Raw genomic sequence first — 18,353 nt, 5'->3', positions numbered from 1 at the left:
TCTGAGGACAGGAGCACACCCCCCACTGCGTGCACCCGCCTACCCTATGGCCACCCACCTGCCATTAGCAGGCCTCCCTAAGTATTTGTCCCCTGCCCCCCACCCCCAGTGCACACCCAGGAGATCTGTGGGGAGTCGTTAGAATTGAAAATGCCCAGAGTACTTGTGATCAGCCGAAGGTGGTCCCTTAGACCGACATCCAAGCTCTCCAGCTCTACCCTGCCCAGTGAGATCCCCGCTTCAGTCTCCCACAGCCTCTACCCGAACATCCCAGAGGCCTCCAGTAAGTCTGGGCCATCTGTTCGCAGGTGGCTTTGGCATAGCGAGACAGGCCGTTATGTTTAACTCAGCACTGAGAAATGATGCCCCGGTGGCTGACCTATCAGGGCTCCTAGGCATCAGGCCCGCAAAGGTTGCTGAGGTCGGTGGGCATTTGCCTGAGGATGGGAACAGACTCGGAATGAAGGGTGAGCCATTTGCTCAGGTGGTGCCCAAGTGGCGTCCACCAAATACGTGGAGAAACCAACAACGAGGCCCGACGACAGCAAAGGAATTGGAGCACAGGTGTCGAGTGAGGTTGTCCTCCTGGTTGGTAGTCCCTGATACGACTTCGGACAGCAGCCACCTCACCAGACCCAGAGGCTTTCCTGTCCTTGGGGGCCATTAGGCCATGGCCACTTCACTGAGCTCATTGGATGACCACTAAAGCATGAGGGACAGGAATTAATCTAGTTAATCCCTCATAAGTGCTGCGTTCCTGGTTTAAGAGCAGGGGCTCCAGGGCCGCACTGGGTGGGTTCGGATCCCGGCTCTGCCGCTCAGCAGCCATGTGTTCTGAACAAGTGACTTCACCTCTGTGAGCCTCAGTTTCCTCATCTGTGAAATGGAGTTAATAATGGCACCTATCTGGTGGTGGGGGGGCAGGGTTCTGATGAAATATGAGAATTAATCCCTGTACCTGGCACAGGGCTCCCATGCAGGAGGAGTGAGCCACGGCTGTGGCAGTTACTGTGATAACGTGTGGGGCCTGAGTGAGGCCCCTGCCCCACGTGGCCTGGCCCCCGCTAAGCAGCTGCATCCCCTGCACCAAGACAGCACTTGGTACCTGCCAATGGGCCAGGAGGCTTTCCCTGCTGCATTCCCCGCCCTGCCTGGGTCTGGGTCCCAGGGACGCGGGCCCTGGTGGTGGCTGCGTGGTCCCTGCCCGCCCATCCGCCTGTCCCCTCCAGCGCTGGCCTAATCGTTTCCATAGCAACTGGCAGAGTCAGACACAGAACCTGGGGGAAACAAAGGCAGGCCAAGAGGGGCTGTGTTTCTGGGCTGCTCTGGGGCGTCTGCAGGCTCTATTCTGCTCCCTTCTCCATGCTGGTGTGGAGGACATCCTCACGTCCCCCCGACTCCCCAGTAGAGGCAGCAAGGTCTCCGGGGGGAGGGAGGGGGGACCAAGGGAGGGGGAGAGGCAGAGAGCGCACGCCCCAGCTTCATGGGTCCTGTGCTGGAGCCTCTCTGTCCAGGGGCTTGCGCCAGCGAGACAGAGGGCAGGCAGAGTAAGGCTGCGCCGTGCCCATGCTTGCCTGTCCTCGGGCAGAGTGCCACTTCCCTGTCCCCAGGAGTGGAGCTTCCCGTGCAGGGAGAGGAGGAGATGCTGAGGGAGCAGGAGACTGTGTGGCCTCAGTGTCTCAGAAAGTGGGCTTGGGGTCTGGCAGGCCTGGGTGTGCCGCCCTGCTCCCTGCTGTGTGTCCCTCAGCAGGTTCAGGGGCCTCTCTGAACATCAGCTGCTCATAACAGCCCCTATGATCCTGTGAGGGCTCTGTCCCTGTTCACAGCTAAGGAAAGGAGGCACAGAGAGGTGCAGGGTGAAATCACTTGTCCGAGGTCCCCAGAAGGCAGGAGAACTTACCTTCCCATCAGCAAATGGGAGTAATGCTTCCCTCTCTTTTTTTTTTGTCCACGCCACGCAGCTTGCAGGATCTTGGTTCCCCAATCCCCAGGGATTGAACCCAGACCCATGGCAGTGAAAGCCCAAGTCCTAAACACTGGACCACCAGGGAATTCCCCCGTCTCGGTTTTCATGAGGATGCAACTGAATTAAACGAGCCCATTCTGCCAGGCGCCTGGTGCCGTGGCTGCCTAGGGAGCATCAGCCTGCCCCCACCCTACCGCCGTGTTGTTGTACCCCCCAGGCACAAGGCTGCCAATGTCCAGGGGTCCCACGGGGAGATGCACGGTCAGTCACCCACCCAGGTGAGCACCCTGGGTCCGCAACCTGGCCGCTGGGCAAAAGGGAAGGGTTTGGTTTCTGGAGGCTGCCAGTGGAGAGCCTTAGAGGCTGAAAGGCTCCCCTGTCTGCTTGATGGCCAGAGGCACTAGCGCCTGGACCACCCTCACCAGCTGGCAGGTTCTCCCTTCTCCTGCCCCAGCTGAGAGCCTGGAGATCCTGTCTCCGCCTGCCATGCTGGCCTCTCTGGATGTGGTCAGCTGCTCCGACCGCTCTTTCATAGGCACCCCTGCTCTGCCAGCCTTCCCTCCTCCCTCGCCCGCCCTCCGGGGAAATCAGAGCCTGCCCCAAGGCCCAGAGGCAGGCCCCAGGTTCCTGTCCCAGGAAGGTGGGGCCGGAGGGAGACAGGGAACAGGATGGAGCCTTCTCGAGGGGCTGCTGGGAGGACGCCTCGCTTCCTGGCCTCATGTTATAAAGAAAGAAAGGAAGCAAAGCAGCCTCCCCTGCTCAGTGGTTTGTCCCGGCACGGGGGGGGGGGGGGGGGCGGGGTGGGGGGGTAGGGGGCTGGACAGCCCTGTGCCCTCCCCCAGCGCCAGAAGCACGAACAAAGGAGGCTGCCGGGGATCAGGAAGTCCGAGGATGGGAGATTCCAGGGCCTGCCGGCTCCACTCTCCTCTTCCACCAGCCCCTGAGTCTGGACTGGAGGAGGCAGAGATGAGAAGTGGGTGTGCCCTGGGCCCAGCTCTGGCTGCAGGGGTGAGGGGCCTCGGGGGCACGTTTCACGTTTCTTTGATGTGATGAAATACCATTTGCATGGCTGCAGACTAGGAGTTAGCAGTGGGCAACGCCAGTCACCTACAGAAGGGTCCCTTCCTCAGCGAGAGCCATCCACTCAGGTGGCAGCGCCTTTGCAGCCGGGCCCAGATTCCTCTGTGGTTTCCAACCCCCTCCCTGCCTGGCCCCTCCAGATCCCCCCTTCCTGTCCTGCCCCATGTGACCCCATCCCGGCTCATTCCTCTGCCCTTGCAGTCTCTCCTGTGCTGGCCTGTCCTCTCTCGGCTCTCATACTCACTCGTTATACGACCTGGGGAGGTTGCGTAGCCTCCTCACGTGTGGCTGCCTCATCTGTAAAGTGGGGTTATTAACACGAGCACCCACCCCACGGAGTCCTTGGGAGCACCACGCAGGAGGGTCTGCGTGGTGCTCTGGCAGGGCTCAGTGGCTGTCATCTGAGTGTGAATGGAAGTCCTGTTGAGATCCCCCCTCCACAAGGCTGCCTGGAGCTCCTTCACAGCCCTGTGAGCTCTTCCTCCTTGGAGCGCTAATGGACTCGCCATCAGTCCTGCCCTGCTGAGCACAGGCACCGTCCCTACGCCCTTCCCCCCACCGTCCCCACCCTGAACGCACACACATCAGTGCTCCTTGAAGACTTGCTGACCTATTGATTCGCTTCCCCGGGAGAGAGGTCTTTTCATCTGAGCCAGCCCCAGGCCTGGCTTCTCTAGTTCCAAATCTGAGCCCCATGGCAGGCTGGCCGCTCTCGAGGCTCCTCTGTGCCAGGCCTTCATCACGCACACGTCCTTCAACCCCCAGCTCTGACCCCGAGAGGTCTCACCCTGGCATCCAGCAGCTACAGCTGTCTCTGGACGGAGGAGTTCTTCCATCCTGTAGGGGGAAACTCATGAGAATTGCCACCTTGTGTTCCACCTGGAGGATCCGGGCCACCACCTCAGCTGGAATTTGCATTGATTGGCAAATGTCACTGGAGCCCAGCTGTGATCAGCTCTCGGCTTGGCCCTGGGAGAACCTCTACATCGCTGGTTATTTTCAAGGCCTGTAAAACTAGGACTAGTGCTTGGGCTGGTTTCAGTTTTTCTTGGCAAAAAGGTGTCGAAACATTTCTTTGTGTGGTTTCTCTGCTTCTCTCACCAACAACCTACTGGGTTATTTCAGCTCCGTGACCCTTCCTAGCTCCTAACTCACCCGTGGTCTCAGGTTGCTTGTAGTGGCTCAGGCGTGGCCACTGTATTTGTTGACCACAGCGGGAACCTGGCCTGCCCATCAGAGCCCAGGGAAGCCACTTCTTCCTTGTTCGTGTGTCCACCTTAGCTCATCCCCCACCCCGCCGCGAGCACCGGACTCCATGGCGCCCCCACTGGCCCTGTTCCTTAGCTCTTTCCTAGTAAGCTGTTCATCTTCGCGTGTGGTACTTACCACCCCCGGAACCATTTGGCTTCCCACTGCCGAAAACCCTGCCTGCCTGTCTTCTTGCTGTGGTGTGGCCGAGCTCTGGCCTCCCACAGCCAGCTCCCTGGCATGTTCCCTCACCTGGAATGTGTCCCACCCACCAAGGTCCCGCCTCCCCGACAGAACCCTCACTTCCGGAACTGCAGATGCAAGCATTTCACTGCACACCGATCTCGGATGGATTCGTGTGTGTGCCCGGGATGTCCCTGCTTCCCCAGACGAGGGCATCCGGCCTCCTCTTCCCGAGCTCTCCTGGCTCACCTCCGGGCCCTGGAAGCAGTTTCTGATCGGTGGACCTGCTATGGAGGGAACAGGCCAATGAAGACCCCTTCTCCCACCCCCCAAGAGTGCCTTCCCAGCCATTGTGGGTTTTCTTCTAAACGTAGCTATACCTGGCTTTTTTAAAGTGTCCTTTTCGTAAGTAGTCATGGCTTTCAGGCAGGACACGGGTGACCATCCATAAAGGAACACAGTGTCCGGCCTCCGTGGACAACAAAACACAAGAGCGTCGCCATGGCAGCCGATGAAGTCTTCATTTGAGTCTCTGACCGGCGACCCTTAGGGTGGAGGTCCCTTCTCATCTACCATGTTGTCCAGCAGCTTTTCAGCAGACAACCACGTCTTTGAGGAAGTGAAATGGAAACGGCAGAGTCCTCCATCTGAAGACCCACTTTCCAAACCAGGAACCACGGCTCTTTTGAGTGACATCATCTCAATGTGGCTGCAATGTCTGCCTCACATATTGTATCCAACCTCATGGAGCTGCGGAGGCCAGGTCCCAACACGCCCCTGGGTTGAAAGAGGTCACGTCTGGGTTGATGGTGGGGCGGCAAGAAGAAGAGGACCCAAGGTCACAAAAATGCATTTTAGTTTCCCCACAGCACTGGGCATCTGTGTCAGAGGGGCCAGTGCACACTGGTGTTAGAGAACCCCTCTGCCACAGACCAAGAGGAAATCCCTTAAGAAAAAGAAAGGTTTGGCCCATTCCAAGCCAGTTTCTGAGACATTCTATTAGTGACATTTACCTCCTCCTGGACACACAAATTCTGCGTAAGACAACACAGCTTTAAAAAGCAAAACAAGGAATTCCCTGGCGGTCCAGTGGTTAGGACTCACCGCTTTCACTGAGGGGGACTGGGTTTGATCCCTGGTCAGGGAGCTAAAATCCCACACGTCGCATGGCACGGCCCAAAGGCAAAAAAAAAAAAAGCAAAACAAAGCTCTGCATTTTTATGAAACTTGATAAGAAGTGTTACTCAAGCTGTGCAGTCACCAGAAGGACACCATCCCAAGACGCGTGGACCCTGTTTTCCGCAGGGCTGTTCTATCTGCGCCAAGTAAGAACTGCCCGCTGCCCTTTGGGTAGTTTCTCCCCCTAGTTTGCAGGGGCCTTTTTTCTTACCTTTTTTTTTTTTTTTTTATGTACATCCATCCTTATTGGTGTTTTTTTTTTTTTTTTAGTACACCTTTATAGGTTTTTTTAAATACATCTTTATTGGGTTTTTTTTTTTTGCCTTTTTTCTTTTTTGTGACAAAATATTTACAACACAAGACGTGCCATTTTAATAATTTTTAAGTGTACAACTCAGTGTTAGTTACAGTCACACCACTGGGCAATCATCACCACTGTCTGTTTCCAAAACATTTTCATCACGCCAAACAGAAACTGTGGACCCGTGAAGCAGTAACTTCCCATTCTCAGACACCCGTCCCCGGTAACCTCTCTTCTACTTTCTTTCTTTTTTTAAAATTTATTTATTTATTTATTTTTGGCTGCGTTGTGTCTTCATTGCTGCAAACTGGCTTTCTCTAGTTGTGGCAAGCGGGGACTACACTTTGTTGCGGTGCACGGGCTTCTCATTGCGGTGGCTTCCTTTGTTGTGGAGCACGGGCTCTAGGCACGCGGGCTCAGTAGTTGTGGCTCGCGGGCCCTAGAGCGCAGGCACAGTAGTTGTGGCGCAGGCTTAGTTGCTCTGCGGCATGTGGGATCTTCCTGGACCAGGGATCGAACCCGTGTCCCCTGCATTGGCAGGCGGATTCTCAACCACTGCGCCACCAGGGAAGCCCTCTTCTACTTTCTGTCTCTGTGAATGTGCCTGTTCTAGATGTTCCATCCACGTGGAATCACAACGTATTTGTCCTGTGGCGTCTGGCTTCTCTCCCTCAGCAGAGCGTTTTCAAGGTCGCAGGGGCCTGTCTGGCCTGGGCTCTGGCTCTGGAGCGGCAGATTCTGCAAATCCCTGCCTCTCTCCACCTCAGCCCTGTCACCCGCTCCCGTCCAGCGCATCTCCTGGGCGCGGTGCTTGTGGTGACGTGCAGGCAGGCTTTGGCCCGTCTGGAAGTCGTTCCCACTTCTCGCACCACTCAAACCCCAGCCCGTGAACAGAACTAGGCACCAGGGGGGACATGGGTCAAAGGCCTGGCACCCTTGGAGACGGGGGGAAGAGGCAACCAGAGAACAGGTAACCAAGACTATTCCCTGGACGGAGGGTGAAGCCAGGTCAAGCGACTAAGTGACGAAATGAGGCCCCGCTTCGTGTGACGGGTCCCAGCGGGTGACTCCAGGGTTTCGAGCTTGGTCACAGCAGGAGACATCTGAAGGGGAAGCTGGACTGGAGAGAGACATGATGGGCTCCCTTCGAATCATGCTTCTCATCTTCTTGACTCATTCCTGTGCCACTGCAGTCTCTCCTAAATGGTACCCACCGTGGCACCCAAGATGCAGAACACAACGGCTGGGCAGTGTCCACTGCAGGAGCCTTTGCAGAAGGCAGCATGGCCAGACATCTCAAGAGTTTCCGAGTCCTACCCTTTGACCCACAAATTCCACGTCTTGGAGTCTGGTCTAAAAAGGAAACGATCGTAAATACAGACCAGTATTCCTGCACAAGGATGTCCCCTGCAGTGTTTATAGTAACCCCCGATAGCAAACAACCTAAGTAATCAATCATAAGGGAATGACTTAAGGAAAATAGGATAAAATAGTACAGGGCTATAAAAATTATACTTGCAAAGCAAAACGAGATTTTTGATGGTGGGGGAAATGCCTATGAGAAAATGTTAAGCAAAAAAAAATTTTTTTAAGCAGACTGTAATTCTCTGTATGCATTGTGATATCAAGTATATAAAAAAGAGAAATCACGGGGAAAAAATAAACAAGCATATGCCAAGCTTCTTGGTGCAATTATGGTTTTTAAAATTTTTCTTTACATCTTTCCACACTTTGCAAATGCTCTACAAAAGGGATACGCGTTACTTTGATGTTCAGGACAAGAAAGCAATAAATGGGAGGAACAATGCTCCTCTCTGTGTGATGAAAGAGGAACTAGAATTTGGGCATACTGGAGGCCTGGCCCAGACCTGCAAGTGATGTGGTCCCTGACGGTGCTTTGGGGGGGATACCGTGGGGGTTGGGGGACGGGGTGGGACAGTGTGGCACGTGAGCTGGCTTAGGCCAGCATTGGAAACTTAAATGACTTCAGGGGCCTGGCAGGCATCATCGTTGAGTGAAAGTGTGCAGTGCAATAGGGAGGGGTGGGGACTGTGGCAAAATGGAGCCCTCACACTCTGTCTAAAAGGAGCGGCTGCTGCTCAGCTGCAGTGGGTGTCTGCCACGTGGGAGTGCGGGCCCTGTGCGGCCAGACCTTCCATTTCTCAAAGGAGTCAGAAATCCCTGGTTTTCAACGGTGAACTCTCTCACTAAACACTGGCACTTAAGCGTCATGCAGTCCACATCCACGGGCCAGGCACGGCGGGCGAGCCCCCAGTCAGCGATCTCCGGCCTCCCCTCCCTCCTCCTCAGTCCCTGTGTTGGGTCCCCCACGTGGGTGCCAGGCTGCTGGTGGCCCACAGCACAGGCTGAAAGGGGCTTCCTTTTCTTCTTTCCGCCAGAAAACGAGCCTCCCTCTCCTCTGGTCTCCGGGATTATCGATTACAACATGCCCCTCACCTCTACGTACCTGAAGCAGATGAAGTTGCGCGTGATGAATTCCCAGGAGCAGGTAAGGCGTCCGCCCCCGTCACCCACCCTGGAGGCGCCCTGACTTGCCTGGATATGGTCGATCCTTTCCGAGACCTGTGTAAACACACTGGAAATCAAAGAGGCCCTTATCTGGTTATCTGGGCCATGCAGTCCAGGCTGAGAGGGGAGGGAGGGAATGTGTTCCTAGTTGGAGGGTCTGCCGGGTCTTCAGTGAAACTTTCCTTCAGGGCAGGGGCGAGGAAGGGGGTGGGTAAGAGCTGCCCACCTTGGCCCTTGGGTTTTTCTCTCTCTGCTCTGCCCTTTGTCTGCTACATCACTCGGCTCCTTTCCCCCGTGAGAGGGGGGCCCTTGCTGCCTGCCTGTGGCTTCTGTCACCCTTGGGGCCCAGACAGGCCAAGAAGATGGGCCTTGGAGGGTGGCCTGGGTGACATAAGGCCCTGGGCTCCCCCTCCCCGGCTGTCTAAGACTCCCCAGCTGTGGATTGCCCAGGGCTGTCAGGCACCATGGAAACAGGTTATGAAAAGAAAACCCCTCCTGCCTGCCTCTCTACACAGCCCACCTTCTAGCCCTTTGCAAGGCAAGTAGCCTGACTGTCTTTCAGAGGAGGACTAGGTGAGTGCCACCCCCTCCCTCCGCCGCTGCCCAGAAAACTAGAGTAATGATGTCTTAACCTCTCGCTTCAAGTTTTTTCATCTGTTGTGACACATGAACCTACTGTATCTTTGAGGCCTGCCAAGGGGAATGGGTTCTTTCTCCTCCGTTGAAAGTCTGACTTCAGCCCTGGGTGCATTCCGTCCTGGGTATGGCTGGTCTCCTTGACAACCTGAGCCTGTGTCCGCCCAGGGGGTGATGGCTCTGCAGTCAGCTCCGAGGTGATGTTACAGGACGCGCTCAGGTGGCATCTGGGGCTGTGGCACCCAGTTTGAGGATCTGAGCTGGTTGGCTTGAGTTCTGCACTCCCCCGAGGAGGAGGCATGGTGTGCCCTCCCATCCTTACAGCCTCCAAAGGTCAAATGAAGTAAGCTTGGCTCTGGGTAGTAGAGCCGTCTGTGTCTCTTGCGTCTTTTCATCTGAGATGGTCTATCCTATGATGGTTGCATCCCTAAGAAACTTCATGTACTCACAAACAATGTCAGTGGGGAAAATGGTGTTGGATTTTCAACTCACAGTGGTAACGTTGTTTTTGTGCAGGAATGCCAGTTATAAGGGTGTTGTTTTGTTAATAGCTTTAAAATCTAAACACCGCCACGCGGGGTGAAGAGCAGAGGCGCTCGAACAGCCAAACAGCCGGAGTACAGCCCCACGGCTCTTTCTTTTCTACAAAATGGCGCTCCATCCAGCTCACCACCAGAACCAGCAGTGGTCAGCGTAGCCCACTCTGTGACCCCTCATTAATGGATTCTGTTATGTTTCATTTGGTATACAAATTCCTACTGTCTGTGGGGCATTAAGACTGTAGGTTAGGTACATTAGCAAGGATTCAGTCATTCAACAAATATTTATGAAGCCCCACTCCGTGAGCCAGGCTCTGGGGATGAGCAAAGACAGTACCATTCCTAGCTCTCCTTATGATCTAGGGGGAGACAGACACTAATGAAAAAATTACGCACAAATGGTAATAAGCCACCACGGTGCAGCTGTGACGAGTGCCGGGCAGGAGACTCATGGTGCCATGAGTACTTAGATGGACACGGTGCGGGGACTGAGGCAGGGGTCAGGAAGGTTTGCCTCAGAAGGGGGTGCTTGAGCTGAGATCAAGATCTGAAGGGAGGAGAGCTCCAGGCTGAGGAAACAGCTTGTGCAAAGGCCCTGTGGCTCGAGGGAGGACAGCACCAGTGAGAATTTGTGAGGCTGGTGTGGCTGGTGCGGGGAGTGTGAGGAGTTCTGTAGCTAAAGGAAAGTGGGAGAAGCACAGTGTTGGGCATATAAGCACTTGCTGCGCATCTGTGAATGAACGGAAATTCATGTAACAAGATGGATAAGTTGCCCTGGTGAGGTTCAGGCTACTCCCAAAGGGAGGGAGAACTGTGGGATGTGTTTGTCCCCAGGATGCTGCGGCTGGGGCTGACGCTGAGATTGGGGTGGCCTCCGTGGACAGTGGAGTTGGCTGTGTCTTCCTTGCCTGCATTTCTGGTTTCCCAGATGGGGATCATCTGAACATTCCCGTGGTAGGGGATAAAGGCTCAGACCCTCCTTGCACACACCTGGCAGGAGAAGCGGCACCCCACCTCGTGCCTGGGGCCCTTCAGCTGTCAGTCTCCCACACTGCACGCACTGCAGTGAGCGCTCAAGGCCTCAGCCTCTCGGCCAGCACCGTTGGCCCGGTGCTATAGCCAGGCGCGTGGCAAACAAGAAGTCGCATTGCTCACTAGTTTATTTATCTGCAGCAGCAAGGAAGGGCCAAGGGCCCAGATGTCGTTGATTCTTCAGCTTGGGTTGGAACTGAAAATACATACTTGAATTGGTAGCTTCTTTCCTGTAGTGCAGTCAGAGCAGGACTGGGTGAATGGCTCCCTATCCCAACGCAGCCACAGGGCTACCTCTGCTGCCGTCAAACCCCACGTCCCAAGGCAAGGCTCTGAAAGTAGTTTCATTCCCTGCAGCATCCCTGCGACCCCGAAAGGCCTGCCAACAGAAGACACCTGTAGTGTCTACAAATCACTCATGCAGGCTACACGGAAAACAAACCCAAATCTAAAGTAATGGGATAAGTGATATTTTATTAATGCCGAGCAAAGCGCTACGTCTAAAAACTCTGGGGGAGAAAAATCTAAGAATTCATTTTTTTCCAGCATTAGATATCCAGGAGACACTATACTAGTGAGGCAAGTAGAACATGTTCCCCTCACTTGGCTTTGAGCAGACAACGAACAGGCGGTGGAGTGTGCCTGTGGACTGGACAGAACCATGTTACCTTTTGTCCAGTTGTGTTGGGTTAATGTGCTGAGAAATGGGTCTTTCTCCACGGAGGACATTAGTTAATATGAAAATCTAATAATAATGTTCACACGAACAAAAAAGATTCTTGACATCTGATCCAGTGCAGCAAATATTTATGGTGTCCTCAACATGCAAGACATTTAGGGGTCAGACTCCACCCTCCAGGAGCTCCACCCTAAGACACAAGACCCCCCAGGAGCCGTCATTGCGGTGGCCACATGGAGCTGAAAATAGGCGAGGGTAGCCTGATAAAAATTTTTTTTTCCGCCTTACTTGGGAAAACAGTCATAAAGATATAAAACTGACATCGCATTTAGTTGTACTGATGGTTAATACATTTTCTCGTAGGAGGGAGGGTGTGAAGATTTCATGAGATGTGGACTGTCTCAGAGAATGTTCCAAAGCATTGTCTGATAAGATGGGGTCCTAGGGAGGGGTGCAGGCCGAGCTCATAGGGCCAGAGGCGGCCGGCGAGTGCACCCCCAGCCGCTGATGTTTCGAATCCCCTCTCAGGGCCGTGTGCGAGACGCACCAAGAGGCATGTTAGGGTCTCGTCTTCACGCAGCCGCTGGTTTGTTTTCTGTCTCATTTTATTTTCTTTCATACTTTTAGTTACACAAATACACATGGCCTCGGTTGCCAAAACGCAAAAGCATGGTGACAAACGTCACCATCATCTCACCACACAGATCACTGTGGATATTTCGGTGTCCACCCCTCCAGACTGTTGAATAGAAAAGGGAATTACCCCGTCTGCACCATTTTACAACCCGCTTTGCTTTTCTGATGCTGATTTTCCATCCTATTCAGTCTCCTTACCCTCTGGGCCCTGTTGTTCCCACCTACCAGATAAGCTGATTGTATAATTTCCTGTCATTCACTCCTTTCTCACCCGTACCTACCCATCCACCCATCCACCCGTCCACCCGTCCATCCATCCATCCATCCATCCATCCTGCACATGGTTCCAGGCACGGAGGAGACTAGCGAACAGAGTCTCTGCCCTGCTGGCTCTCAGAGTTCAGTGAGAGAAAGGGGTCTGTAGGAAGAGCTTAGAGGAGGGACAGAGGAGGGACGGGCAGTGAGCAGGGCGGATGCTGTTTCAGCACTTTACACACCTCACCCCTCGCCCTCACAGCTCAGCATCCTCGCCTTACAGGTTCGTAGCTGAGGCTCAGAAAGGTTCCGTACTTGCTCCAGGTCACACAGCCACTAACGTGAGCTGAAACTCAGACCTCTTGCGTCCAAACCTGTGCGCTTGCCGCGGCCGCGAGCCCTGCTTCTCCCTGTACTTCCTGGATGAGGGTGTGCTCTTGAGAATCGGAGGCGGTGTGCCACCTGGGTACTGAATGCCAGATCGCCGGCACGGCTAGTGGAGAGAAAATGTCCTTGGCAGAGACGCTGGCAGGGCAGAGAGCTTTCTTTGGCTTGGGAACTGGGAGCCGCCTTAAGCATATAACGCTTAAGGAAATACGGGAGGAGGGATTTGGTAGGGGGCTGGGGTGGGGGAGAGGTCGCCCCCTACCTCGTGAACGCTCAGTTACCTGCAGGGGTGCGTGGATAAGTTGATAGCCACGTTACGGGCGATGTGATCCTGATCTTTCCTGAGATCGCGGTGTTTGAACCAAGACCCTGTTGTTGTAGAAATCAGATCCAGATCCGAAGGAGGAAGACAAATCATCTGTGTTCCTTCCCCGACACATACTTACATTTTATAGTAGCGGAGGCTGAGACCCAGGGCGGCTCAGCAACTTTCCCAGGGCAGCCCCTGGCTCAGGCTTTTCCGGTGCCCACCGCCCCTCCACCAGCCCCTTGCTCTTTCCGGAGCGGGAGGGCTGTCGGCACCTTCCTTCGCCTCCCACCTCCAGTGTCTCCAGTTCTTGGAGCAGCACTAATGTCCCGCTAATGGTTTTAATGGTTCTCCCGGCAGCGTGTGAAGTGGTGCGCTGCCCCATTGTTTAAACCCACGTGACGGAGGCTCTCGATTCCTTAACGTCTGCCTCCCTCTCCTCGGCAGCTCTCGCCCGGCCCTGAGTTTTCCCTGGATCCTGGAGGCTGGGGGAGGAGGGCAGGCTTCCCCCCTCCCCCACACACAAGTGGGGCCTGCAGGGTGGGGGTGGGGGGGGTCTCCAGGCCAGCGGGAAGCAGCACTGTTCTCAGCCAGGACTCCAGCCCGCCCACCAGAGACCCTGGAGTCCGGCTGACGGTACCAGTTCCGGCGCCTACCGGCTGTGTGACTCCGCGCAAACCGTTTCACCCCTCCGTGCTCCTCTTTCCTCACGTTACTTGAGAATAATAACAGTACAGCTACGTCACTGAGTTATTCCAAGAGTTGAATGACACAAAGCAGGCATAGCGCTTAGCACCGTGCCGGACACCTCAGAAGCACAGAGGAAATCTCAGTGACCTCTGCTATTGTTGGTGGTAATGTTATTATGCAGCCTCGGTTTAATAGACACAGTGAATGACCTTGTCCGAGAGAGCAGCGCCGCAAAGATGAGTAAGACAGCGTAGCTGGTCTCAAGGAGCTCTTCTTAGTAGAGGGGACAAGACAGCAGCCAGGGAACTGTGATCCAAGACAAGAAAACAGAAACAAGAGGGGACCAGGAACCTGCCAGGCGGTTCAGGGGACACTCGCTTATTTGAAAATGAGATTTGGACCAGCAAAGAGGGCCCAGGTGAGGGAAGCTGAGGGGTAACAGCTCTAGGAGAACCTGGGCTGGGGAAGAACAGAGCCAGTTTGGGGAAAAGGAGGAGAAGGAAGAAGAGGTGGTGGAGGGGACTCAGAGCATGCACCTCTTGCAAGCAAGGCCACGAGAGAGCCCTTTCCTCAGTCAGCACTCGGGAGCCAGGCAAGGATTTGGGGCAGGAAATGAGCACATTCCAAGTGTGAAACTTTCTCAGGCTTGCATCTTCCTTAGAGGAGAAGGAAACAAGTCCACTCTGAAAAGCTCTCCACATTCACTTTTTTCTTTTTTTTTTTTTTTTTTTTGCGGTACGCGGGCCTCTCACTGCTGTGGCCTCTCCCGCTGCGGAGCACAGGCTCCGGACGCGCATGCTCAGCGGCCATGGCTCACGGGCCCAGCCGCTCTGCAGCATGTGGGATCTTCCCGGACCGGGGCACGAACCCGTGTCCCCTGCATCGGCAGGCGGACTCTCAACCACTGCGCCACCAGGGAAGCCCCACTTTTTTCTTAATTGTGGTAAAATTTTCCATTTTAATCATTTTTAAGTGTACAGTTCAGTGGCATTAAGTACATTCACAGTGTTGTGCAGTCATTACCACTATTTCCAAAAGTTTTTCATCACCCCAAACCGAAACTTTGTAACCATTAAGCAATAATTCCCCGTTCCCCCCACCTCCAGCCCCTGGTAACCACTGTTTTACTTCCTGTCTCTATAAATTTGACCATCTAGCTACCTCATATAAGTGGAATCACATATTTGTCCTTCTGTGTCTGGCTTATTTCACTCAGCATGTTTCCAGGGTTCATCCACGTTGTAACATATGTCAAAACTGCATTCCTTTTTATGGCTGGATAATATTCCATTGTATGGATAGAACGCATTGTTTTTATCCATTCGTCCGTTGATGGACATTTGGGTTGTTTCCACTTTTTGGCTAGCCACATTCACTTTTTAATATTTTAGACCAGGTTATGGGATAGGGAGGGATTAAAACAGGGATCTGCTCCTTCTCTCTCTGAGTCCTTACCCCTCTTTGTGGCTTGCTTTTCTCATGGACATTCTCAACCTCCTTCCTGCTCAAAAGGACCCCCCAAAATGGGCGGACCTAAAGAGGAAGCACAGTTGATGGGTTACAGTGAGAGCCTGTCACTTACTTAAACAGCGCCTGACTCACAGGACTTTTACCTGTGGAGAACCTGTGAGTACTGACTCTGACACCCAGGTTTAAGAGCTTGATAGCAATGGTAATCTCCTCCTTCCCCTTCCTCAGGCTGCCCTGAAGCCCAGGCAAGGTGTGAGCTCAGGGGAGAAATAGCAGAATGGAAACTTTGCCATGTCCAAGGATTTAATGGTCTCTTAAGGAAGCATCAGTTCTGATGTGTGTGTGTGTGTGTGTGTGTGTGTGTGTGTGTGTGTGTGTGTGTGTGTGTAATAGTGAAAACTTTTATATTTAGAATTAGCCAGCTGGACTCAGTTTAGATGATCCCAATTTTGTTGGCAACATCCAAAGCATCATAGTCGGGGCCAGCTGAACACAGGGCTTCTTCTCTCCATCAGGCCTGATCAGGGTGTTGATCTTGGCCACACCGGTGTCATAGAGCTTCTTCACAGCCTGTTTAATGTGGTACTTATTGGCCTTGACATCCACAATGAACACAAGTGTGTTGTTATCCTCTATCTTCTTCATGGCTATCTTGGTGGTGAGGGGAAACTTGATGATGGCATAGTGGTCAAGCTTGTTTCTCCTAGGGGTGCTCTTCTGAGGCTATTTGGGCTGCCTCCTGAGCTGCAGTATTCTGGGCCATCAGAAGGTGGGTGACGTCCAGATTTTCTTTTTTCTGTGGCTATGCGTGACTTTCAACACTGCTTTCTTGGCCTTCAAAGCCTTTCCCTTGGCTTCGGCTTTGGGAGGGGCAGGGGCTTCCTTCTTTGCCTTCGGTGCCATCACCGTGGAAAGGCCAGTGTGTTCTTGAAAATTAAACAGTAATCTTCATGGAATAGAAACAGAATGTAGAACTTCTAAATGACTAGAGAACAATAAAAGAACCAAAGAAAACTTGATCAGTCCAGCAAGAGTAATTAAAAGACGGAATAGAAGAAGAAGTAACCAAAAAGAGATATAATAAATGGAAAAGATAGGTAAACTAACAGGAACAAGATGAAACACTAGTAAGTCGCAATAAACATAAATGGGTTAAATTCCACTACAAAGAGTGAAAAAGGCTCAGATGAGGTTTTTTAATGATAAAATCCATTTGGTATTTATAAAAGACTTTTCAGATGACACAAAAAGGAAGATTAAAATATAAGAAAGAGAGGGCAGTGCTATCAGTGTCAAACAAGTTCAACGCAAACATGTTCAAGGCAAAAAAAGCATTAAATAGGGCAAAGTGAGATATTTTGTTGATCAAAAGCACAGTTTCCCAGTAAGATTTCAGAGCCTCTTGACTTTGGAGGTCTACCCTTGGGGAGGTTGAGGGCTCTTGACCTCAGCAGTCTGCCCTGAGGGGGCGTCAAGGAGGGCAGTAGGTCTTAAGAACATAAAGAGTAACTTGGACTTCACTGTGGGAGGCAGCATCTTTCTTTCTTCCCTCCTTCCTTCCCTCCTTCCTTCCTTCCTTCCTTCCTTCTTTCCTTCCTTCCTTCCTTTCTTTCCATCTTTCTTTCTTTCCCAAACGCTCATGTTTTATCCCTTTTTCTTGTGAGGATCTTTTATAATCCCAGCATGTAAGCAAAATGTAAATATACTCTGGGCCTTTACTGGTCCCTGGACGTATCAGGGGAGTAGAAGGGGCAAAGGGTGGAGGCAGCACCTTTCTTTCACATCCCTCAGCATCTACCCATCATCAGTCTCTTCACCTTTGCAATTTTTGCTACTATCTTTCTGTAGCTACTTCTCTAAACCAGTATTTGTACTTGGAGCATCAGCGTTTGCTCTCTGGAAATGTGCATGGAGCAATATGAGGGGCGGACTCCATGGAACTTGTGAGAATGTGCGGTCTGCAGCCTTAGCTGCCTGAATTTTAGTCCCTCTCCTCCTCTCCCCACTGGGCTCACCCATTGAGGTCTGCTGGGGCCACTTTCTCAGTTCCCAGCCGCCTTCCCTTCTTTCCAAGTCCAGGCCTTCCTGGTCCTCTGCTGGCTTCCTTCTCACGTTCCATTTCTTGCCTCCCTCCACTCAGACACCCCCCACAGGCCTCTGGGATCAGCCCGCCTTATGTAGCTGAGTGAAGGGGGCCCAGCTTGCCTCCATGAGAGCCCAAGAAAGGCCTGAAATGCCACTGGCCCCATTATCAAGATCTGAGAAGCTGTAGCACAAACCTTTTCCCATCTCAGTAAATCCCTGGCACTGTAGAAGGTTTGTACTGTGATAAGAAAAACAAAAAGCCACTGAAATACTGACCTTGACCGAGGCTGCTGTTTGGATTTCTCCAGGCAAAGAATGATCCTTGGCACATTTCTGCTGTGAGAAGATGTGCAGGTGGGGTAGCTGATCTCAGGTCCTGCCCTGTGCCCCTCAGGCCCCCCCGCATCACCCCAGGGCAGCTAACCCTCAGAAACAGCTTCTCAAGTGTTCATCTTTTTTGTTTATTTGTATTCATTTTTATTTTTATCAATAAAAAATACATATCTTAAAAGTCATATAGAAAAACAGCAGATCCTGTCCCAGCCTCCCCACTTCAATTTCTACCCTTCAGAGACAGCCTCCGTTCTTTCTTATCTTTTAGCTGTCTCTTCTGGTATTTATCTCCTATTTCTACATAACATGTGCTCATGCTGCTAGTTCTTGATTTTTCAGTTTGGGCTGTTTTGGTTATTGTTGTTTAATTTCCTGCTGGAGGAGATAAGTATGTACACTATTACACCCTCTCATAAACACATGTATTATTTCTCCTTCTTCCATCCCTCAGTATTATTTATACCTCCCTATTTAGGTAAATTATTATATTTCTCTTATACTGGCTGTATAGGTTATTCATAGCTGAGCCAATCAGCACACTGTGATTACATTTTCTTTCTTTTGATTCCCCAGAGTTAGCCATTGCCTCTTTTTTTCCAGCCTTAGCCCTCCATCTTTTGAGCTTGCTTATGATGTGTGTGTGTGTGTGTGTGTGTGTGTGTGTGTCATTTTTATTTTTATGTACTCAGATTTATCAGTTTTTTTCTTTAATAGCCTCTGCATTTGAGTCTTAAGAAAAACCTAACTCCACTCTGCCTCCGTGTTCTCTTTTAGTATTTTCATGTTTTTAGAACAGTTTTAGATTTAGAGAAAAATTG

General features: G+C 52.5%; 1 protein-coding gene and 1 pseudogene across 3 annotated transcripts in view; one reads left to right on the top strand and one right to left on the bottom strand.

Annotated features, from left to right (window-relative positions):
• The window catches only part of NOL4L (nucleolar protein 4 like), a gene marked incomplete at both ends in the record, with an annotated part of 124,525 nt that overhangs the window by 57,732 nt on the left and 48,440 nt on the right, over window positions 1–18,353 (top strand). For both annotated transcript variants that reach the window (XM_082856484.1, XM_082856483.1), the window contains one exon: window positions 8,357–8,466. In XM_082856484.1, coding sequence (XP_082712610.1) covers window positions 8,357–8,466 — 110 coding nt within the window. The remainder of the gene's footprint in view (window positions 1–8,356; window positions 8,467–18,353) is intronic.
• On the bottom strand, window positions 15,551–16,020 carry LOC309972823 (large ribosomal subunit protein uL23-like; annotated as a pseudogene). Its single transcript has one exon. The product of its transcript is annotated as a large ribosomal subunit protein uL23-like (transcript).

This window comes from Leucopleurus acutus (assembly GCF_964270905.1).
Source record: "Leucopleurus acutus genome assembly, chromosome: 16".
NCBI lineage: Eukaryota > Metazoa > Chordata > Mammalia > Artiodactyla > Delphinidae > Leucopleurus > Leucopleurus acutus.
Note: the sequence above shows the minus strand (reverse complement) of the source record. Positions and strands in the feature narration are given on the sequence as shown.